The sequence below is a fragment of the Micropterus dolomieu genome, linkage group LG21, assembly GCF_021292245.1.
Source record: "Micropterus dolomieu isolate WLL.071019.BEF.003 ecotype Adirondacks linkage group LG21, ASM2129224v1, whole genome shotgun sequence".
Lineage (NCBI taxonomy): Eukaryota > Metazoa > Chordata > Actinopteri > Centrarchiformes > Centrarchidae > Micropterus > Micropterus dolomieu.
Window position 1 is genome coordinate 20026291 of NC_060170.1, and position 24680 is coordinate 20050970.

At 39.3% G+C, this 24680-nt stretch overlaps 1 protein-coding gene across 1 annotated transcript in view; it reads right to left on the bottom strand.

The window, feature by feature from the left end:
* The window catches only part of grid2 (glutamate receptor, ionotropic, delta 2), a 460903-nt gene extending 440456 nt beyond the window's left edge, over window positions 1-20447 (bottom strand). Inside the window, exons 1-2 of the mRNA XM_046034186.1 lie at window positions 20396-20447; window positions 20023-20178 (exon numbers count right to left, since the gene is read on the bottom strand). Of these exons, the coding sequence (XP_045890142.1) occupies window positions 20023-20178; window positions 20396-20447 (208 nt within the window). The remainder of the gene's footprint in view (window positions 1-20022; window positions 20179-20395) is intronic.
* Between the last annotated feature and the right edge of the window lie 4233 nt (window positions 20448-24680).

Here is a 24680-nt window from a genome sequence, read left to right on the forward strand (position 1 = left end):
CAGCTGGTAAAGGTGACTGGCATCCTCTGAGGACAGAGTACACACAAGTATTCTGTGAGTATGAAAATCCCTCCCCCATTAAGTGCTTATGGTCTCTACGGGACATCAATAAAATATAAATGAATTAGTGGCTACAGGGTTATTTCACACAAAATAGATAGCAGATTGCCTTTTAAGAAGGTATACCCCAGGTGCAATTCCTCCAAAGGAAATTTGTGATAAAAATGTAGATTCATGGATGTAAAGGACATGCACATACACACAGAGAAACTAGAAAGCCATTAGCGTTCAACAGACAGCATATCAGAATGCTCTAACCACTGCGGTCCCATGATACACGGCAAACATTCCTCTTCTCCTATCCTTACCTCTCCAGAGTCACTGTCATCTACTTCCCCAATCTTCCATCATCATCTACTCCTCTCTGCCTCTGTACTTGTTTGCTCCTTTGTCCACCCAGTCATTTCTTCAGGTACTTCTCACCCTGTGGACATCCCTCTTCTCTTGGCTATTCTGCCCAGACCTCTTCGTTTTTCCTCAAAGCTCCTGCATCACCTTCCCACTCCAAAACAACAACTATTGTAGATGCCACTGTCCAACTACTTCTTTGTTCTTTTCATTTTCTTCCCTCCATGCACCTCCAACTTTTCCCTCAAAACAACTCCTTTTCCTCCCCTAATCATTTTACAGTTGCAATTTTCACTATGACTTTAACTTCTACTAACTTTTATTTTCTCCTCTCCTCTTCTGTCCTTAGCTTTCAGAAAAGCCTTGTACTTCATGTCAACTTTGAGCATTTCCACAGCTTTCTTTTCTCCTCCTTTCTCCTGACCTGTTCAGACCTCTGATGTCCCTGTTTCAGCCACTCATATGATGGGATTAGTCACCCCTATCACATTATTCATGAGGCAACACTCATGAATTCACATTTAAAAACAGTCATGGCAGTACATATCAACTTAAACTTCCCTGTCCTTACCTCCCCCCACTTGTTGCCAGGTATTTTCTGGCCTCTCTTCCCCACCCATCAATCACCCTCTTCTGCCTCATTCATTTCATTTTCCTCTTCCCCTATTCTACCCATCTGCTCATCTTCTTTCGCTTGGTCTCATCTTTTCTTGTCTCAGAGAAAGGAACGCCCTCCTTCCCCTCTTTTTCTCACCAGTCACCTTCTATAACCTCTCAACCCTCTGTTCTGCTCTGTCTTATCCTTCTCTCTCTCTCTGACTCTCAGAAGACCTTCTGGCTAAAAGGTGTGAAGGAGGAACTAAGTGCTTTCTCCTGTCTATAAACAATGTCCTTTATGCCTGCATGGCTCTGGGCCTGCCTGGCTGTGGGTGTGAAAGAATGGAGATGTCTGCAGAGATTTATCGAAATGCTCAATCTCTTTGTCTCAAATTTTCTCTTTTTCCCACCACGTCACCCTCAAGTGAAAAATGGCCTCCAGCAGACTTCAAGAAAGAACAATAAAGAGAGTGCAGTGATACAAGACACCTAACAGCCTAGAGTTGTCAAGGGATGAGGGGACAGAACGCAGCACTTCAACACATAGTTTGATCAGAGATATATTAAAAGGCTGGACCTCAAAGAAAGAACAGTAAACATAATTCTAATAATGGAATGTGTCGTGTTTAATACATGACCTTTAAATCCTAACCTGGGAAAAGACATTTATGTATGAAAAATGTTTGCTCTTATGCAAATGCTGGTTCTAAGATTTTATACTAGGGATTGACACTGTGTAAGCAATGCAGTAATAACCATATAACTGTTGAGAATTGAGCTATTTGTACCTCTCAGAGGAAATTTAACAATTTCCTGAGGACTTCAGGGCTCTAGATTTAAAGTGGAGGGTAGGGCGAAGAAATATAGTCAGCAACAGTAAATACAGGATAAAGATATCAGGGTCTTTTTTCAAGTTAAGGAGATCTCCTGAGGTCTGCTTTAGGCATACTGGAGGATTGGACCTTGAAATGAAGGACTGTAAGTGCTATAAAAGAATCAAGAAAAAGAAATAGAAGCAGAAAGAGTGTCCAACTAAAAAAAACAAGTATTGTGTGTCTTTTGAGCCAAGAAGGCTAGACCTGGAAATGAAACATGTAATATAGAACAATCCAGAACAAAAGAATGGTGCTAAAAACACTGAATACAAAAAAGAAGAGCTGACTAAATATATGAATCTTTGAAATCACATTTAAATATCAAACAAAACCCACAGACAATGAGTAAATTGTGAAACTGTGACATATGTGAATTTCTGCTTTCCCTTTGCCCCTCTTATATAAAGGTCAATTTCTGGACGCTGTCAGTGCTCCTTCTAGTTTCGGGGATGCTGATGAAGGACACTTCAGCAGAAATGTGATTTCGCATTGTGCACATATGTGGGTATGTCAGTACAGATTGTGTTGAATGTGGTGGTGACATTTCAATCATTATTGACATCTTCACCCAGAAGGGCACCAAGTGCAGCAGGAAGGGGCAATTTAACAGTCGAAAAGCTCATTTCCCCTGTCTCTCTTCACCTTTCCCTCTCCCAATTCTCTTCCCCAAACCACAGAGGGTGAGGCTTGTCTTATTTTGGTTTATTTCATCTCTCTGCATCTCTATCTCTCTCTCCCCAGCTACCTCTTTATGTGCTTGACTAGGGCTGGTGCCACTGCATTGGCTCTTCCGAGTATTTCATTAAAGTGCTTCTCATAGCTCACTCCTCTCCACATTCACCTCCCTGACCCTGAAACTCCGTTGTTTTGTATTCTGTCTATGTGTGTGTGCAGTACAGGCATGTGGGCAACCATGCCCCGGGGAAATGCCAGTAACGGTTCCAATAATGGCCCAAAAAACAAGAGAAATACCCTTGATAACCCTCTCGTCGCTCAGATTTCTGTCTCTCTCAACCAGTCTCATCCAGCTGATTTGCACACATCACACGTTTGTCAAGGAGAAAAAGTAGTTTCAACTATCACTATGGTAACTCAGTGGTCTGACAGACAGCCTGTCAACTAGGTGTCAGCTATCGGCCAAAGAGAAGCCTGAAATCATTTCCCTAGAGATAAATGGGATGGCACAGTGTAAAACTCGGAGGAGAGATAGAGAAAGAGAGAGAGACATAAGTGAAACAAGTGGTATTACTAGGGATGCACCGATTGTTCGGCCACCGAAATTAATCGGCCAAAAATAGCACTTCCGGTGTTCGGCCTAATAAGACAAAAGACATTGTCATTGTGGAAGCATTTTAAAGTGTCCGAGAAAGACGCAAAACTTGCCGTTTGCAGACACTGTTCTGCTGAATTGTCTCCTAGCACATCCACTCCATCTGTGGCTGACTTCTTAGAAAAGTCAACAAACAATCTGACCCGCTTTGAGTGTTTCTGTCACTCATTTAGGAGAAGGTGATTAAGCTAGCCGCACCTACATTTGGAATGCACAGGTATTCAAGCCTTTATGGTAACTGAAACGGACCAGAGCAAGCTGACAGGCAGATTAAAAACTTTATCCTGTCATTTTCTCTCTGTACAAAGACAAGTGTTGCAGTATGAGTGTCCTACCTGAAGAGAGGCTATGAAGTCTTCATGTTACGGGATACGAGAACCACATACAACATTTATCAAATTGGGTTGGACTTGACGAATTTAGTGCGAGGATACACATGTGACAATGTCCGGTTTTCAAAATAAGGTGTCTATACAGGATGGAAATAAGAGTAATTGGATAATATTCACAGAAAGTATAAAATATATTACATGTGTAAAGTAAATGGACACAGGTAATTTACTTTACTGGATACTCTTGGGCCTCGGACCCGCCCACCATAGTCTCTCCAAATCCTGTGGGAAACACTGAGTAAAAAGCAAACTTTGACTATTTAATTTATACAATAGTAAAAAGAAATGTCAAAAATGTGAATGTACTTGTTCGGTGTACAACAATCTTTTCATTATATTCAGTTTTGGCTTCTGCCAAGAATTTTCATTTTCATTGCATCACTGATTTTGTTTTATTTATGCAACACCTGCAAATGGATCAAGTTATGTGGGAATGTATGAGATTTCTGCCATGACACACTTTTGTAAAGGTGCAGCCGATTATTCAAACAAGACATTGTTAGAATTTTAATATAAATTGTTATCATCTTATAATGAATTAAAGAAATCTCATCAGACATCATGTTCTTCCTCCCTACCTGCTGTTTGACCTCCTTCTCCCCATTACTCATTCATCCCTCTGTTGCTCTGTGTGTGAGTTGGAAGCAGAAGTAAACGAAATAGCTTTAAAAAATTAAAAGCCAAAATCACAACAATAGAGGCCACAGAGGGGATAGGAGGCGGAGGGGTGTGTATGTGTGTGTGAGAATGCGTGTGTGTGTGTGTGTGAGAGAGAGAGAGAGAGAGAGAGAGGCTGAGGTTGGGCTTGTCTGGGGCAGTGGGCAGAACAATTACAATCTCCCTATGGGGTGAAAAGGGGGCACACACTACGCATACACACAAACACACACAACAGAATTATTCTCTTTGTCCATGGACGCAGAACACGTTCCGGCATTTTTGGAACAGGAAGCAAGTCTCCTTGAGCGAGTGTGTGTGGTGTGGGTGTGTCAGACATTTATCCAGATAGACACAATTTCATGCACAGACACGATTACACTATCAGGTGCAATGGGGATACAATTCATAATCTAAAACATTTATTATCTGCATTTGATTTTTGTCAGCTCTCATGCCAATGGAACCTTGAATTCAATTTGGCTGAATAAAAGCACTGAGACCACAAGAGAGCACTTTATATCCAAAAAGCATCAAATCAAATCAGGAAAAGTTTTTTGGCTGCTCCCTGCCTGTGTAGTTTATGACTCTAATAAACCACAAGCAGTAGAGTGGGGTGGCTTTCAACTTGCACTGGGGCGATGTGTGTTGACGTGTGTGCACTTGCACTGTCACAGTATGTGAGTGCTGTTTATTAATTTATTGAGTGTTTTGTCCACTGGTCAAATAGCGCTCCACCAAGCCAAATGCTTTTAAGGGGGAGTTAGTTTCAGTTTTTATCCCCCAGTGAATAAGATTGTTTGATTCTACTTTGCTATTAGGTTTGTGTGTCGTGTGTGTCTATGTGTGTGCATGTTTTCTCTGTGGCTTGGCATATCATCGCATGGATACAGACCTCACACGGTCGTGCTCGGGCCCTAATAAAACTAAATCAAACACCACCTGAGATCAGGTAATACTCTCGCAGAGCGAAGATGCGTAGTCAGGTGTAATAGCGTTTGCTGCACAGTGTGCACCGAGCTGTTATGTTGTAATGATGTTGTAGCTATGCTGTATAATGCAGTCAAATGGAAACAATTAAAAAATTACATTCACTTATCCAACAACTATACATGTAAAGCTGTCATCATGCAGTTACAGTCAAACAGCACAGTGAGGTAGACTGTACACATCAACTTGAGGCAGGGTTTGGCAAATCCATTAAACAGCTTGATTTGTTGTATTGCTCAATGTTGTTGTGACAAGATGCTGTGATATGAAGACAGATATCAGCATGAGTTACATAATGCAACCATGTACAAGCAGTGACACAAAAGCATTGCTGTCAGAGTTACAAACAGACGACTTAATTCTTTGATTTGGGAGTACTTCATATTTGTAATTTCAGTGGATTGCGTTCAGCGCTTTAACTCAGCAAGGAGGGGAAACAGTGACATCTGACAGCAATGCCAGGGACTGCTGTTGTTGTACTTGTGCATGCAAAGGCAAATCATGTTATAAACCTTCCAATGTGGGGCTATTCATACCCATGTCACAGTGCAATACATCCAGGCATCAACACACTGTCAGTCAGAGCTGCACTATAAGGGAAAGAATGATGTCACTCCTGGAGATCTATGTGTTCTCTCATCTGGTTCAACAATTTTTGTGAATGTGAATGTAAATGAAGTATTTCATGTGAAATGTTAAGGGCAAAAAATAATAATTCACAAAGAAGTTTCTTTAAGGGCAGCTCTGCTTTAAAGGAGAAGCTACAACAATAATAATTTCATGGTGATTTTTTCCATCTGCAGTGAAAGACTGTCTTTGTGTATTTAGAGAGGGGAAGCTGGCTGTCAAGCAACCATACAGACTGACACAAAGACAGAGAGAGAGAGAGAGAGAGAGAGAGAGAGAATGTGCACCGGTCAATGCTCAGTATGGGCAGGAAGGAAAACTTTCAATAGAGATGCACTTCTGACTTCAATCCAAGTTACACTTTATACTAACCAATCAACGGACCTACCACCAACTAAGCATGCGCGCCCGCACACACACACACACACACACACACACACACACACACATTATTAATAGCCCCAAAATTCTGGTTGGATCTGGTTTGTCCCCAGCTGTCAGCTGCTGGACGCCATCACACACACACACACGCACACACAAAATAGCATGATGTTGCCTCTTGTGAAATGACAGGGTTGCCATGGATACCCCTCTCGCATTCTCCAACAAACACCCCACTGCGATTAGTAGGGAGGTTAATTGAATTGTTGCAATTTATCACTGAATATAGACAAAGATTGAGAGAGAGAAAGATGAAGTGGAGGGAGATGGGAAAAAATTGATGGAAATGTGTAAAGCTGAAAGAACAGAGAGGTGACTGCTGCAGAGAGGAGGAAGGATAAATCTGGTCAAGGATGAGCAGAGAAATTTCACTGTATCAAGAAAGGCACCGTTTGCTTAGTAATAGTGCATCTGTACATGTGTGTGTTTCACATTTGTTTGTTAGGCAGTTGGACAAAATATGGCAGGGTGGCAGCAGGAGTAGGGTTTCCAGGCTCTGATTGGTGGAATGGCTTTAGAAAATGAGATGTCTTTGGTCTCTATGGCAGCTAACAAGACTTTTCTGTGCATTCGCATCAGAGAATGCAGACACAAAGATACACAGGACAGTTAGAAACATAGAAGAGGAGGCAAGGGAGGAGGATGAGCAGCATGACTAAATGGTATTGGACCTGGTTTCCGTGGTAGCTAATTTCAGTGTAAGTCTGCTTTGTATGTGGCACACTGTAGAGTGAGGAAACAGAAAGTGAGGAGGGGAAGAGAGGAAGAAAAGCCCAGTGACCTAAAAGATGGCTGTGTTGCTTTACTAGATACTGGTTATAATATGAAGTCAGTGTAAAAATGCAGCTAAGGTGCAGTTGTGAGAGACTACATGATATTGATTGATAGATGGAGGCTGAAATGGAGAAAAGAGAGAAGAAGAAAAAGAGAAATAAAAAAGTTGGTTTGCAGTAATGAGAGACATGACTAGAGATGTTTGAACATGAAATGTACCCTCATTTTAAAATTTAACCACAGATGAACATTTAAATCTGATGTCAAGACAAAGCCGCAGCCTGCCTCTTTCCTTTACCAGCCATTCCCCAATGCCTCTTGAGTTCCATAAAAGGCCTCATGTTACACACAAGTGACTCACAAGCCTTCAGTCCGCATCAGGACACGGACTACACAATATAGGGAATACTGGAGCTGTAAGTGTCCAATAAAATTGTCTTGGGAAAGCCTAAAGAAGCCATGGTATGCCTAAAAATGTGACAGATTTTGTGACAGTTTTATTTTGTGTCCAGAGTGCATGTAGTCTATATTCAGAAACACTTGCAGTTTCCACAAATTACCAAACAGTGACATAAATAAGAAAATGACACTTCATTCATTTGAAATTTGAGATCATTTATTTTAAGTTTAAGTCAAGTTTTCCAGATGTGAACACCTCAAGTGCTGAAAATGGGAAAATGAGTCTTTTGCCACTTTGTCGTCTAAATGTACTGACTTAATTCCCTCCTCATACACACAACCAGAGCCAGTAAACAATCCAGAACAATTTCATTTCCCACAGTTAACAAGTTTGAATGTGTCCTCTGAGTCGTGTCATTGTAGGACATTGAATCCTTCTTGTGTTAATCAAAAGCATGAAACACCAGAGAGCTAAAATAAGAGTTGGCTAGCAAAGACAGTTAAGCATTGATCATGCTAAAGGCAAAATTGCTTTGACATTAGCCATAACAAAATGATTAAAATTCTATATTATATAAGATTGCTTTGGAAATCTTCTGCTCCCTAGTGGTGAAACATATTTAATGTTGCTTTAATGGTAGCTTTGTATCACAACCCACAAGTGAAAGAGGATTTCAAAAAAAGGACACTACATGTGGCACAATCTGCTACCCTATGTCTTTGCATTCTGAATTGTTAAGAATATTTCATAGGTATCTTAATTGATGTAACAGGGAAAGGTAAGACAGGTCTAGCTTAAAGTAATTTAACTGATCCCATAAGTGTGTGACATTATAGCTTTAGATATTTCTTACATGTACTTGTCCTTGTCAAGAAGACAACACTAGACTGATTAGTTAGAGACAGCAATTTAGGCATCAGGCTAGCAGATATCAGTGTTCTCTGGGAATCTTACAAGGTTGGCTCCACAGATTAGAGTACAACTTATGGATAGTGAGAGATTCAAATATGACGAAGCATTGGAGTCTAAACATCAGATAGATAGTTGTTCTAGGTGAAAGGTGACCTAATAGAGAAACCTACAGGCACTAGGGGGAAAAGAGAAACATAAAAGGGACCACAAGATGTTATCCTTCAGATTTGGTGTTGGCATTTGACGTGTTCACATGTATGCTGGCACTGTATCTCCTCGGCCGGGCTCAATAAACCATGCTATGTTAAGTCTTCATCAGTCTCTGAAACTTCTTCACACCTGAACCTGGCTCACAATCTCATTTCAACATGAATGAAAACTCTGCTGCCAAAATATATTAGGGTAGAGGGAGTGAGAGAAGCGCTGCCCTTTTAGTTTTAAGTTTTGTTTTTTGTTAATGTGTTTACATTATCACAGTGTACTCATCAACATGACAAGGTCTGATTTAGTTATTCTCAACACACTCATGCAGAAGTGTTTCTCACACCCTCCAGGCATTTGGTTCATGCTGACTTTAGCACTATACCACATCGTTCCTGTGAATCACAGAGTTCCACTGTGTCAGAATAGATAAATTGAAAAGACAACAAATCTTTTAAATATATATTTCAGTCACTCTAATCCATTAAAACTTTAATTAAGAATTAAGAAGATGGAGCGTTTTATTATCATTTTTATACACATTCTATTTTGCATTAGCAGCCCATAATTAATCTTTGCCCCTACTGAAGTATTTTCACTACAATCTTTTGTATCACGTTAATATAAGCAAAAATTATGAGGTAAAAGTATTTTCTTGTTTTGGTTTACTGCTTTAGTTGTGCTGCAAATGGGAACGGTTAACATCCCACAGGCTTCTTGTCATTCTCAGCTAACATTACAGTCTCCCATGTGTTTTCTCAACTCTGTGTATATAGTATCGCAGCAATCAATATTCGGCAAAGGCAGCACTTACAATGTCTGCCCAGTGTCACCACAACTACTGTGAGTGTTAACTTCAGTGCTAAATGTGTAGTAACACACGCATGTAGAGGAGCAATGATGTCTTTCAGTGAAAATAGAGTCATAGTGTCAGAAATGGTTAAAGGTTGCAAATGAAAAAGGAAGATTTCAGGGAGGCCATTTAATAGTGTCTCTCACCATTTATTGCTTAAAAGCAACATTTTCTGATGTCGAAGGTGAGCCTCTCTGTGATGTCCATGGCACTGAATTTTCTCTGTAGCCATTTTCAGTAGATGTTCAAATATGACATTTTAAGAAGATAATAATCATAATAGCATGTAAACAAATGATTAAAGCTTTGCTGTAGGGCTGCAACAATTATTTTCATTATCAATTAATCAGTCAATATTTTTTTGATTAATTAATAAATTTTTTAGTCTTTAAAATAGTTTTGTTTTCCCAACAGACACACATTACGGTCGTGGACGTTTATTAGAAAAGATTTTTCCCCATGAATTAAGTGGTTAATTTTGCAGCTGTCTACATTGTATACCGTGTGGGTACGGGAACATTATTAAAGAGGTCATCTTATGCTTTTTCCCTCTCATTTATTGAGTTATATCTTTTTTGTGCATGTAACAGGTTTGCAAAGCGAAAAAGCCCAAAGTCCACCCCAAATGGAGTTCCCATCTCCCACAGAAAACACTGCTCTGAACTGCCTGAAAGCAGCTTGTGTGTAGTCCAGCCTTTTCTTCTGCTTTGCTGTGACGTCACAGTGAAACACGCATCATAATGCTCGCCAAGCGGCTAGTTAGACACTTCCTCAAAAACACCAGTGTAAAAACATACTGAGCTGCAGCACACAGTGAAAAGATGTCTGCCTGCTGCCTCCCCTCTCCCTTCCAAACAGTAGCTACCCTCCAGGCAGTCAATAGACAGAAAGTACTGTGTTAAACAGAGCTCAGTTAAAACTTTATGTATGAAAGATTGTTGTTACAGATTAATAACTCACCACTCTGAAACCCTTGCTCCAATTCTAGTTGCAAAGCTGGTGAGAGGAACATATACAGCTGAACCAAAGCCCTGTTTACCGGCTTCTCACTGACCCGCCCTACTCTGTTTTTGATTGGCTAGTAGTAGCATGTGCAACTCCCAACAAAGATCTTGTAGCAATGTGCAGTATGACAAAAAATATAGTGTTTTTTTTTAAAAATAAAACCATGTAAACCTGTTCTGGTACAACCCCTAAATAAGATTATGAACCTGAAAATGAGCATAATATGACCTCTTTAAGAGAATTAATAATTTTCTTAGATGAGTCATTCTTGTGCATTCTGTCCTTGGGATTATTTTTTTTGTTCATTAAAAAATGTAACAGTTTCTTTTTGATGGGGCCTCCCACATCCCGCTTTAAGAGACAAAGAAACAGGGAACTATCAGTTAGTCAGAGATGCTGGCAGGGTCTGTCAAGACTATGTTGTTTTCAGTCTGCACACCTACTGAATGTGTGAGGGGATTTTTTTTTACATGTGTGTGGTAATGTGTGCATAAATGTGGTTGTGTTCCCTGTGTCAGGACTCAGCTGAGATGAAAAATAAGCTGAGACAAATATTGAGTTCCCTCTCCTTTTCCTTGCCGCCCTCCACCTTTCCATAGACTGTTATCCAATTAGGTGATTCTTATTGCTTTAATCGATGGAGACATAAACGGGCACCCACTGACAAGCATACAGACACAAGCACGCACAGCTCCACCCCTTCCCTAAGTAGTGTCTAGCCTGGTTACTATGGAGATGGGAGGGCTATAGGGTATAGGGAGTGAAATGAGAATACAAGTGACAGGAGCAGATCCACAATTAAGCACCGTGCGGGGGGGGGGGGGAATAAAGTTTTGGATGGATAATTGTCTTTAAAATTTAGTTGATGGCTCTATCATAGATAGATGTTAGAGATATGGTTATTGTGATGTGCTATTTATTTCTAACTTCAGTATAATTGTTTAATTGCTTCATGGATAAGAGGATTTTTTCTAGAAAATAGGTGGCAGTCCTAATGTAGTGCTGCAGAGAGGCAAGCTGGACACAGACATGTAGACGGACTATCAAACTTGGCATCCTCTTTGAATCATTGTCCTCTCCATTGGAACTAGAAATGATCCTCTAATAACCATGTATATATTAATTTCTGTCACTGTGCCACATCCCCTTATGTATTATATCTAGAAGTGAGTCAGACAGTGAACTGTGCTAGAATTCAAAGTCAGTAACACAACTAGAACCAGACATAAGTCATTTAATTAAAAAGAAGGCAAAAGCCACGATTGAGGCTTTTGAACAAGGATCACACACAAATTCAGATTAAAAGTTGTAGCTTGGTGATCTCCAACTAATGTGTCTAGGTGGCAGTCCCATGTTGCCAATTGTGTATTTAGCTTCTACTTTAGTAAAGCTGGTGCTAATTCGGACAGTCAGCGTTTTCAGAGCGAGCAGCCCACAGTTTTGTATCTATATAAAAGTCATGGCACAAAGTAGCCTTTTACACTTCCATGCACTTATAGCCCTTGGAGAGAACATGCGGTTCATTATGCTATTAATCACACTACCGACTGCAGAAGGTTCTGACTCTTTACAAATAATTAGCTATAGCAATCCTTTAATATACTAAAGTGTTGCGGTTTTCCACCTATACTTTCACCACTTAATGCAGTATATTGCATGTCTGGTAAGTAGAATCTGAGCTAGCGAAAAGGTAACTGTAACACCTGTTATTAGGGCCTGAGCATCAAAGCATCGGGGCATTGAAACTGAAGGGATTTATTTTTTTCTGCAAAGTAACTTCAATTTTGGGAGCCTGAACATACTCGAAAACTCACCGAACTTTGCACATAATTCAGACGTGGTGAAAAAATTTCGTATTTTATTGGTTGCGCGCATGGGCGTGGAAAATGGCTTGCTTGCGCCCCCTACAGAGCAGCCCCCGGACAAAGTTTCATCTACGTGTACGAAATTTCTGTGGTACATGTATCATGTCCAAATGCACAAAAAAGCCTCTTGGAGCCATTGCCTAAACCAAACAGGAAGTTGGCCATTTTGGATTCAATGATCATTTTTAGCAATATAATATAATTTAGCACTTGTACTTTAATGAACTCCTCCTAGGGGTTTCGTCCGACCGACTTCAGATTTGTGCTGTGCATTCTAAACCCATTGATGATTAAAATTTGTGCAAACGGTGAATTTTCGTGGAACGGCGTGTCCGTCTGCACCAAATTTTGAATACATTATAATATAAGTCCCACCCTGAAAACATCCATATGCCAGTATTCACTCAAAGTCATAGAGCCACCTACTGGCAAAAGGAAATGACGCATTTTACGCTGTAATGTACTACTCCTAGCAGATTGGACATATCAACTTCAAAAAACTCTCAGAAAACTCTTAACATATTGATGAAGCCGTGCTGCAAAACTAGAGTTTGCAGTTAACGGCGTGGTGGCGAAGTTAAACTCTTCGCCATGACACAGGAAGTTGTTGTAACTTCAGTGTACATGCACACATCTGCACAAAACTTTATGTGCTTGATAACTGTCCCACCCTGAACACATCTACATGCCAATATTCATTTATAGTCGTATCACCAATTGCTCTAGAGCGCCACAAAGGGGACACAGGTAGTGACATATAACACCTTCATGCAGCGTCTGAATCATGTAGCAAATTCACAGCTGCATCCGCAGAGCTCCAGAATCTGCAACGCAGCTGCCTCACACCCCAACTTCAAGTGCAAGGGCCCGCCCAACGCTGCTTGCATCTTTAATTTCAGAATTTGTAACTAATTCCAACACTCACAAATTTGGAGCAAATTTAGGACATTTTTAATTTATGTCAGTGACTTTGTAAGTTAAGAGAGTTGAATTATCTGCCTAATATTGAAAATGCACAGCCTAAGAGCATTAAAATAAAATTTAAAAATGTAATTTTTAAATTGATGTAACCACTTGTCTTTTGTTTCTGCTTAAAAGGGCACCAAGAAGAGCAACTGAAACCATAATACATGAGAAACAAACAGAGACAAAGACAACTGATTTTCCAGCCAAGTTACCAGTTAGTTAGACAAATACACAGATGACAGGCAGATAGGGAGACAGGCAATCAATTCATCAGCCAGCTAACTACACAAACAGACGGGCAAACAGAAAGACCGGCAGGCAGACTGGCAGCGAAAATGAGTCAGGCAGTCTGTTTAGTACCAGGCAGAAAAGAAGACTGGGAAGTATTCATTGACCCTCCCACAAATTTGGACAGACCAGTCAACACACTGGGTTACTTGGAGGCCTGCAGGATTTTAATCAGTCAGGGAGGAAAGTAGCAAAAATGAGAAGCAAAGCCAGTTTGTCATTGAAAACTAGCTGGTCCAAAGCAAAAAAAAATGAATTAGTGGTATTTCATTCAATTCAATTCATTTGTCCTCAGAGTTTTAACAGTGTCTATATTTATGAAGGTGATGTATGAGATTGCTGAAAAAAGAATGTGCACAATCAGTGAAAAAGCATTTCCTGAACTGAAAATAAAAGTTTTAAACAAGAAGTTAAAGAATAATTTCAGCAAAGAGGACAACTTAAGAGACACAAAAATGTAAGAAAGGCAAAAAAATGTAAGGACCACAGAAAGACAAGAAAGGACACATACTGCAGGAACATGCTGTTGGCTCAGTCTGCTCGGTCAAAGAGCAAGTGTCCAAATGCTGCCTCCTGCTGTGCTGTCACTATCAGTCTTTATTTCACACAGTGTTGATATTCTAAATAAAACACTGCTCACTGTCCTCAAAATACAGAAGGAAGAAGCAAACACAGACATGTAGCCTACGTGCACACAGAGTCTATATAATAGAATTACTCAGGTTGGGACTTAAATAATTACAGCCCAACAACCAAGCAACATTTCAGAGCTCTTGTATCAAAACAGTTGCTTTAACAAGGCTATGTACACAAGAACAAATACGCTAGGGTGGGAAATTAACTTCAAAATGTAAATATCTACCAGCCACTAAAAGATAAATGTTCAAATTCAACAGTAACTCAATAGTAAATCATTATTTTGTGTCTGAAATCTACCAGCCACTTTCACATTTTACCAGCATTTGGTAGTGACACACAGCCATACACTGCAATTTATCCACACAAAGTCCTCTGAGCTAATCTCTGAAAAGGTGATACACTTAGGGCCGGATTTATTAATGCATTGAATAAAGAGTACAAAAGTGCATGTCCATTCTATAATGTTGCACATGTAATTGTAGTACCTGTTAAGGGTGAGTGTAAGAATTATTGCGTAGATGACAACAGGTGCAAACACGATGGAGGTGTCCGTATTTAAATGAGGGATTTGCGTGTTTTAAGGGTTCCCGCCATGGGGAGTAGGGAGGGAAAGCAACCTTGCTTTTTTTCATTCAGTGCATCCCGGATATGTGGAAATCGTATGTGCCTGCCCATCCTGCGTAAGATTGCACTAAGTAGACTGTGCAAGGAAATGCAGAGTTGCAATAAGTTTGGGCATGACCGATATTGCGTGACTCCTTCTTGTAACTGGCTCCAAATCAGCCCTTAGGTCAGCCAACAGCTCCAATATGGCATGGCTGGAGAGTTATTTGTTCCTCAGTCATGCCAAAAATATTAAAATGAAAGGAAAAAACCCTACTCTACCTATTCTTTCATTACACCTGTGTCTCCTTCTGGCAACCATAACTGCAGCCATCTCTGCGCAACACTTGGCGGTTTGCACCTTCCTTTCAAACATATTAAATACAGATGCTGTTGCACTCACATGAAATTGCTTTTAGGCTTGTAAGATCACATTGCGTGTAGTAAAAAAATGTATTTGCATGTTACCCTCCCATTACTTTTCACAATAAAATTAAAACGCCCCAAATTGCATATTCATTAAGGCAAAAGTAGTAAATGAACAACAGGTGCTATCTTGCACTTTTGAAAGACGTCATTCTCTGTGAACACCGTTAGTATATCAGCTTACATGTTAATTTGCTGGTGATATCAAGTTTGCACACGTTTTTACTCACGCAGTCCTTTAGTAAATCTGGCCCTTAGAGTTTGGCCACCTTCTTTTTTTTTTGCTACAGGCATGCAGCCTGATACCTGCTTGACTGAAATACAAACAAGCTCACAAATGTATTCTCTCTACTCTCTCCTTCACTCTATCAGCCAAGGCTAATGTAATATTTCCTTGTGTGTGTGTGTGTGTGTGTGTGTGTGTGTGAGTTTATTTCAATGTGTGCATGGGTGTTGATAATGAGGCCTTTGTATTTGATTAGCAGTTAATTAATTCATTGATGTTTTTTCATATTGCCTCTTTAAATCCATTGGTTTTGGTTTATCTGAAGTCAATAAGACAATTCTGCCAAGGTGAGAATGACTTATGATTAGCAAGTACCGCGGTGAAAAATGATTTGATATAAAACTGTCACATTTACATTAAAAAACAACTTTAAAACTTTTGTTACCCTCTTCCTTTACCTGTTTACCTTAATGATTTACATTAATGAGATACACTGAAAGATGGACTGCTCATCCTGTCAAGACACAAATCTCCTTTTGCAGCTTTGCAGTGCAGGTTGGAATAATGCATAGCATTCAGCAATTGTGTGCCTTCGAAACAGGCTTTATTGAATCTTGTGCCACATCATGCTTCAGTGTTGTATACATAAAGGGTCTTGTTTGTAGTGTGCAGAAAAAAACTCGATATGTTTAAAGCATGTCACATATAAGAAGATATATAAGATATATAGTGCAACTATCAGAGGAAGATAATTAAACAAAAAGCACATAACAATGTGCAGCTGCATCACACCACTAAGTACTATATTTGCCTCTAGACATTCCTTCTGTATTTTTGATAAAAACCCTTTTTATTCTGAATTAATTCATTCAATGATTCCAAAAGGCAGCCAGCCAGTCATAAACACTCACACATGCACATTTATTTGGGCGATGATCAGTTTATTATCCCATTTCACTTTGTGCCAACATACTAGCTACTCCATAAGAAACTTTCACTCAATTCAATATGTTTCTCCAATTATGGATACTGGTCCATATGGCAGCAGTTGTATCTTAATCCTAATTGTAATACTGTTTCTTGTATTAATGGTTCTGTATATGAAATTCTGAACATATACACATAATATAGCAGCACACAACTATTTGTTATGTAAAGATATAGTGGAGTAATGGTGTCCTGAGCAGAGAACAATGTCAAACTCGCCCCGCCTTTTTTGTTATACCAGCTTCTCTGTGCTTTATTTATTAAGCAGGTCTGCATGCATGTGAGTCCCTCCGTGTGAAACTGTTCATCTGTGAGGACTGGGACATAACGGCTGTTTCTTCTCTCATCTAAAACAGTGAATTATTTTGACCAAACTTAAGTTGGTGACTGTTTGAACAGTGGAAATACTAACCAAGACTGTTAAGGTGAGCTTGAATTTTCTTTCTGTTGAGTTTTGCTTAAGTGTGATTACTGATACAAGGTAAAATTATAGTTTAAACGGAGTCTATTATAACAGCTGTTTCTGGCTAAACAAAAAGAATCTCCATGCTTAACAAAAGCTCTATCTCTGGAGGGATCCTTTCCATAATGTTGTCAGACACAGCCTTTCAGTTGCAAAAACACTTTTAGTGGACGTACTTTGACAGGCACATTTGTCCCCAGCAGTCATTGCAGCTTGTTTTGCAGCTGCCGACTGAGGCGTAAAGCTAGGGTATTACGGTGAATTAAGGGTTTATTTCGACCAAACCCGAGATGGTGATTATTGGTGATTAACAGTGGAAAGGCTAACAAAGACAGCTTTGGCGAGTTTTATTTTGTTTCTGTCCAGTTTGAATGAAGTATGTTTTATGATAATCTGCTAAATAAAATTACAATTTTCTCAATGGAGTCTGTTGGGCTGTAGCACTCATTTCAACATGTCCTTATACCTAAATGACAAAATAGGTTGATTGTCTGTTGTCGACAGGCGTACGAGACTTTATGTAAGTTATGTAAGTCACATGACGTTAAACAAGTGCTTAACGTTGTGCAATCAACACAAGAGAATTGTCAGGGAATAGAAAAAGAAGAGCACAGGAAGTGCATGTTAGAGGTGTTATAAGAGATAGTGTTCTTGGAGGAGATGAGTTTTCAAGAGCTTCTTGAAGTTAGAGAGGGACACCCCTGCTCTGACAGCGTGTGGTAGCTTCAATCGTGGTATCACAGATGAGAACAGCCGGGACTAAGATTGCTTTGTGTGTAGGGATGGCAGAGCCAGACGGCCTTCACTGGAGGCCGAGAAGGAACGTAAGCTTTTATTATGGAGTTTAGATAGATGGGTGCGAACCAAGTATTCACTATGTATGCACGCATTAGTGACTTGAATTTGATTCAGGAGCCTACGGATGGTAGGTCGCTGAATACTGGTGTGACATGGTTCCTTTTGGGTTGAACGAAAATCAGACACGCTGCTGCGTTCTGAACCACTTGGGGTTTCGCCACACAAGCTGGAAGGGCATTTGCATATAGCTCCTTTAATGCTTCAATTACGTAGTTCCTTTGAAGCATTTCAGGATTACAATAGTTACAGAGATAAAGTAAATGTGCCATTGAAATTTAATTGGCCGTCAGATGTACAGTATTTTGTCTTTGCTGTGTTTGAACATGTAAGAAAGTGAGTACTCATGCAGTCCACAACTGACTTCTCATCATCTTTGACCACAAAAAAATTCACAATTATTCTTCACACAGAATTCCTTCTAGTGGAGAAAAACACACCCCGACATTAATTTTGAAATGAACACAAACTTGTTTGAAGTGGAAAATAATCTGTTCTTTAAACAACTTATTTCTTTGAATTACAAAATGTTACGAGTTGAAAGAAGTGGGATAACTGGTGATTTCTGTGTTACTGTGTGTGTCTCTTTGTGTGACAGCCTAAATGTGCATATATTTTCTGTAAGACTACTTGTTGTATGATGTTATCTTGCTGTGTGTGTTTGTGCCTGCCCTACAGCACTGAAAACTAGATCTCTATATATCTATTCTGCATATTTTCTTATAACATTTGCATGTTATCATAATTCCCGCAATGCCACTTTTAACCTGTCCTTAGATCAACAGTGTTGGTAGCAAGACTGCTGCAAGCAGCAGCTCATCAGTTGTGTAGAGACTAAACAAACTAACAAATAATGCTGCTCTCATGACTGAAAACCTAAAACAGAAAGTTGACAGTATAACATAAACAAAAAATACTTTTACATTTCCTTTGTTTTGCAATGCTGGGAAGACCTGAAAAAACTACAACAGCAGCAAAAAACATGCATCAAAACCAAACAGCATAATTTGCAGTTAAATTTTCAATAACATTTGCTGTTGTAAATGCAGGGAGGTGGTGGGTATGTACTGTAAATCTGGTCAAATTTGATAGATCTATCCTGTGAATGTGTTTGCTTTCATGTTAATATGAATGAAAAAAAATATTAACTATTAAGTAGTTAAGTACAAGGCTCTTGCAGTCCATTGAACTGCTGACCTTATTCATTAAACCTGCGCAACAAAACTGATTCTCATATGAACTGCATAATTCTGCTCTTCTACATCTGACGGTCTTTTGATTAATTTGTCAGATTAGGACATCAAATGAAAAAAACTGTACTACTACTACTGGACTCTTTATTAATTAAATGCTCAATTTAGAATCAAGTCTGTTGGTTTTGGTGGTGAGTCAGCATCTACATTAGACGATTCTTTGCCAGGCATGCATATTCAACATGGATGGAAGGGAAGCCATGGACATGTGGATGGAAATTTGTTATGTAGATTAGTGTATCCACTATTTGACAATAATATATCAACATTCCAGAGTTAATTTCTTCTCCAAACTGCATTTCTATGTAATAAACTGGCTGTCAACATCAAATTAAACTAAAACAAAAAAAAGGGAAGAGGAAATAAATAAAACACCATCCCGTCCTCAGCTGACTGTGTGATGCAGGTCAACTCAGAGGACATTCGAGCCATGCATGAAAATCTACAAGACATTAAAGATGGAGGCTGATTTTGTGCCAACTTTTTGATGCTGTTTTTTTACATGAATTAACTTCCTGTGCTTTGTCGTTCTCGATTTATTGAAGAGGTCAACAAAAAAATAGAGACAGGATTACAAGAGAGCATTATGCTACTGAGACTCAAATTTTGCTCATTCTAAAATCAAAATTTTGCTTAGATGTACTGTATATTTCACACGTTTACTTTTTTTAAATATTTGCATTGAATGAATTGGCATTTGAAAGTACTGTTCAGGAACTGTTGGAATGGCAGACAAATAACAGAGCTGTACCAAAAAAAAAAGTGTTTTTGAAAGTGAAATTGCGAAACTGTCAAGGGATAATAACAAGCCTTTTCATTTCAGTCTGGCTCTCCAGAACATTTGCGTGGCAAAAAGGAACACTGCCCAGAAAGAAACTTTTTGAATATACTTTTATGTCAACACAAAAATAACTGATGCAGCTGCTAGGCCTTTTTGCTCCCAGGCACAAGTGTCAAAAATCCAAGACAACATAGTGTTATCATCCTACCTTCTTGCACAGCCTGGAAGGGGTTGTTCCCATCAACGAATTCCACAGAGATGGTTATCTTCTCTGTCTCCAAGATCTCGTTGTTCAAATTGAGATCTGCCACAGCAAGGCGAAACACCTCATCATCTTTCCTTGCTGACTCATCAAAGATGGCGCCTATTAACGAAGGAAGGAAGCAGAAAGAAAAAGAGGAAACTATTACTCAGTATATGGGGACTTGGAATGGGAAAAAAAAGGATAGAGACAAAAATACGGTGACACAGAGGCTGGAGCCTCAGATGTATGTAGAGCACAAAGGTGAGATATCAGGCTCAACTTTCAATGACCTCCAATGACATGCTCAGTCTAGAATTGTGGATTACACATATCTAACCCCTGAATTGGGACCCGACATCAGACAGACAGGGTGTGCGGGTCGACAACATTGTTCATTCTAAGGTCAAATACTGCCCAAGGGCACACTGACTCAGCCAAAATGGTTGCTGCACAAAGGGAAACAGAGGAAGAAAAGGACTGGTGAGTGCCAGCATCTGTAGTGGCAGATAAAGTTCCCACTAGTCAATACTAAATTAGTCATAAAAATAAATGTCAACCTGCAGTGTCGCTGGGACAGACACGTGAGGCAACATGCAGTGCTGACTGGCTGGTTGAGATTTGGTCTTTGCTTTGGTCTGTTACACACCATTAACCGTGTGTTATCTATTTCTCTCTTTCTTCGCTTTTAGCCTCTTATTTCAACCCAATTTATTCCCTGAATCCATTGGGCTACTAATTGTGTAAGCCAGTGCAGTGAAGCACTGCTAACTGTATTTCACTAACCAGAAAATAAGCCTCATATTGTAAAGTGTGTGTGTGTGTGTGTGTGTGTGTGTGTGTGTGTGTGTGTGTGTGTGTGTGTGTGCGTGTGTGTGTGTGAGACACAGTTTGCAAATTCCATTAATAACCAGGCAGGCTACATTGGCTGAGGGCTGTTTTGTACCACATATAGAAGACTGTTATTTGGTCTTGTATGTGTAAAGTCTGGTGCTAATACTGCAAAGGTTATGGTCTGAATTCCCAAATAGGCCAAACCTACTGAAGAAAACATGCTGTCTTGGTAGTGCAAAGTTCAGCACTTTGGGTTAAAAAAATAAGGATATATCACTCTAATGTGATAAGACTGGTACTCTCATTCCAGCGATATGCCTGAGAAAGACACTTTTATGCTTAATTACCTGAAAAAATGTGTAGTTCACGCACTGTGTAGGTTAATATAAAGTAATTACACAGTCTAAAACTACACATTTAACTGAGAGATTTGTGCACAGATTTAATCTTAAATCCCGGAATTATATTTCCCCTGTCCCTTTTCAAATTACCTGCTGATCAAATTTAACTTCTGATGGACAATTCACACACACACGCACACACACACACACACACACACACCAGTTTAACTACGATCTGCTTTTTGAAGGCAGTTAGGAACGGTATGCTAAATGCCTCTTCATCAAAAGGTCTCATTAAGTATGTATCCTTCAATCATTGGATCCATCAGCATTTGGCAACTGTAAATACCAATCCCACTGATTGAGTCTTTGAGGTTGTTTTTATAATCATGCAGTATAGATGAGGTGAGACAAACAAGCCTGGACAAAGCGATAAAGACTGAAACACAAAGACTCATTAACTATTCTATTAGAGATAAATTATGAATAAGGTTCTAATCAGCTTGAAGATGACACTGCTGGGGAAGGATTTGTATACATTTTAAAGTAGCTCTGCGACACAGGAGGACAATGTTAGGTTGCGTATGTCTAGAGGACAAACAGAGAGGAGAGGGGAGGACAGGAGAGGACTGTATATATGGCTTTAAACTAATTCTTTTTGTGTCAGAGCACTTGAGATCAGTGTGCAATGAGATAACTTCTGTCATGAATTGGTGCTATATAAATAGCATTTAATTGAATAGTTTTTTTGCACTCCACAGTAAGACAAAATATTAAAATTGGAGAAAAGAACATGTAAAAAAATTAGTTGCCATAGTAACCTCACGCATGCTTTGAGACATATGGTAAAAGCTACACAGTGCTGTACACCACTATCTTTGTACATGTTTTTTTCCCTCTCTCTCTATCTCTCTGAAAAAACTTACCAGCAAAGTGTTGTTTGGGTCTCGTGGCCACAGTCACAAGGGGATATTAAAATGGAGCATGCCATAGAGCTGTTAATCAGTGATCTTCCCTCCTTCCTTCTCTTTCTTCCATGATCTCTTAACCACCTACTCTTTCTTCTCTATCTCTCTGTTTGATAGCTATTGCACCTGTGTAGTGATTCATCAGCCACACTCTTTAATCTAGGCACAGTGAGCAGGTAGACACAGACAGAAACCGAAAAACTGAGACAATATAAAAGAAAGAAATGTGTACACTCCTATGAAACTGATTTGAATTAACATCCAAATGTGTTTTAAGCATACATTTATGCCACAACATGTGGATAAAATATAATTAATCCTATAATCTAAACACTCATGAATCATGATGGAAGCCTTTTTCATATTCTCAATGTATATTGAGTCATTCTCGTATTATGGAAAAATAACACATTGAATGTGTAAAGGAGAGAGAGGAGAAAGGATGAGGATGTGAAGGTCTGCTGTTCCTGCTTCGGAACAACATCACTGCATGTAGATCTAGAAACAGACACATACAGACATACGCACACAACACACAGAATCCTGGCTCTTCCTTCTTTCCAGTAATGTGATAGTGAGCGCAAAAGGCAAACGTCACTACATAAATCAACCACGAAATAAAAGCACTGAATCTTGCTTTACACAGACACCCCAAGGGCGAGCACACACACACACACGCACATGCACGGACTTACCCTGACACACACACACACACACACACACACACACGCAGAGCATGTGGGCAGCAGCACTAAATCACCAACCTATTTCCGAACCATCCCTTCTATGAACAGCATAATTAACAACAGCAGTCAATTTGAAGGGATGCAGGATCCAAAAGTCCCCAAATTGTTTGGTCAAGAGGTATTGATCATATGTCTGCCAATAGTCAAGTGTTTGGTATTAATTTCCTACTTTGTTTACACTGATAAAGAGGCAATAAATTCCTTGTTTGTCTACTTACTGCCAAATAACCCTCTGGGATGGATGAGGGATGCTGGAGGTAAAGGTAAAATGAGGAGGGCTGCATTTTGTCACCTGAAGCACAAATAACTGACAAATTTCCTTCTACTACCTTTGATTGTACTTCTAGCAGTCAGTTTTGAATCTCACAGTTAGCTTTTCCACATTGTTTCCTTTTTTATTTAAAGAATAAACATAACACTTTTAAGCAGTAGCGAAGAAATTATGCAGAAATGTTTTCAGAACTTTCTCCTTGAGATTTTCAGATTGATGAATAAAGCATATAGCATTGCCTAGCACCATCACAGCCTCTTTGAAACAGTTTTATACTGTTTAATTAAATATCAAACACTAAGGATGAAAGATGAAATGATGATAATGGGATGATGAGTCAACATGTGACCAAGCAGGTCAGAGGCATGGACATTCTGACTTAATAGTCTGGTTTCCGCAACTGGTGTCTAACCGGAGTTAACTCTTATTCACACAAATTAACAAGACTAAGTCTTGTTTGTCTGCATGCTAGCAGCTCAGTGAGGCTGTGTGTAGGTATAGTAGTGCTTTAAGATAAATGTTAATATTAGCATGCTAACATGCTCACACAGGTAATGCAAACATAATGATGTTGAGGTGTAATATTGACAATTTCCATCTTTGTGTGTAAGCATGCTGACATTTCCTTATTAGCACTGAACATAGTACAGCTGAGGATGGTGGAAATATCACTAGTTTTGTAATATTTAGTCATAAACAAAAGTATTGGCTAAATGGATATTTTGACCTGTCAATGGTGCTAAATGAAAAGTATATTAATCACCAAAGTCCTTACAATTGATCCTGAGGGGGGTATAAATGTGTGAGCCAAATTTTACGGCAATACATCTAATAGCTGCTTTACTATTTAGGCCTAACTTAAAACCACAAATGTCAGACTCAGGGACAGGGGTTGCAAATTAGCTTCAGCTAGAAACCCTATATGCAACACATTTGTTCAAGTTACTGTAACCTGTTACAATGTGTCTCTTCTGCATTGTCCCTGACCAATAAACAATAAAAATAAAATGGTGGTGTTGGGGGATCACTTAAGTCAGTGGGAAACATCCTCTGGGAATCATGAACTAGGGCTGGACCCGAATATTCGAATATTTGAATTTTCGACCGTTGGGTACACATTCGGTTTTCAATTATGAGATTCGATTATTAAGGGTTTTTTTCGTGTGCCAGACCTCTGCCGACAGCAGAGAACGTAACACTCCAGTTCACATCAAAGTGAAAACGAAATGAAGCCCTCAGCTGTGTGAGAGCACTTTAAACTGAGTGATGACTGCAGTAGTGTAGAAGTTATGGTGTTTATTAATTTTACAATTGCTTAATTTCATTACAGATCAAAACAGTCACATTTCCTACATTTTAAAATTAATCAGTAAACTGTAGGCTGGAAACAAACAAACAACAACATAATGAACGCATTTAAATAAGCCTAATTATATTAGGCCGATTGTAGAAGAAGAGCATTTAG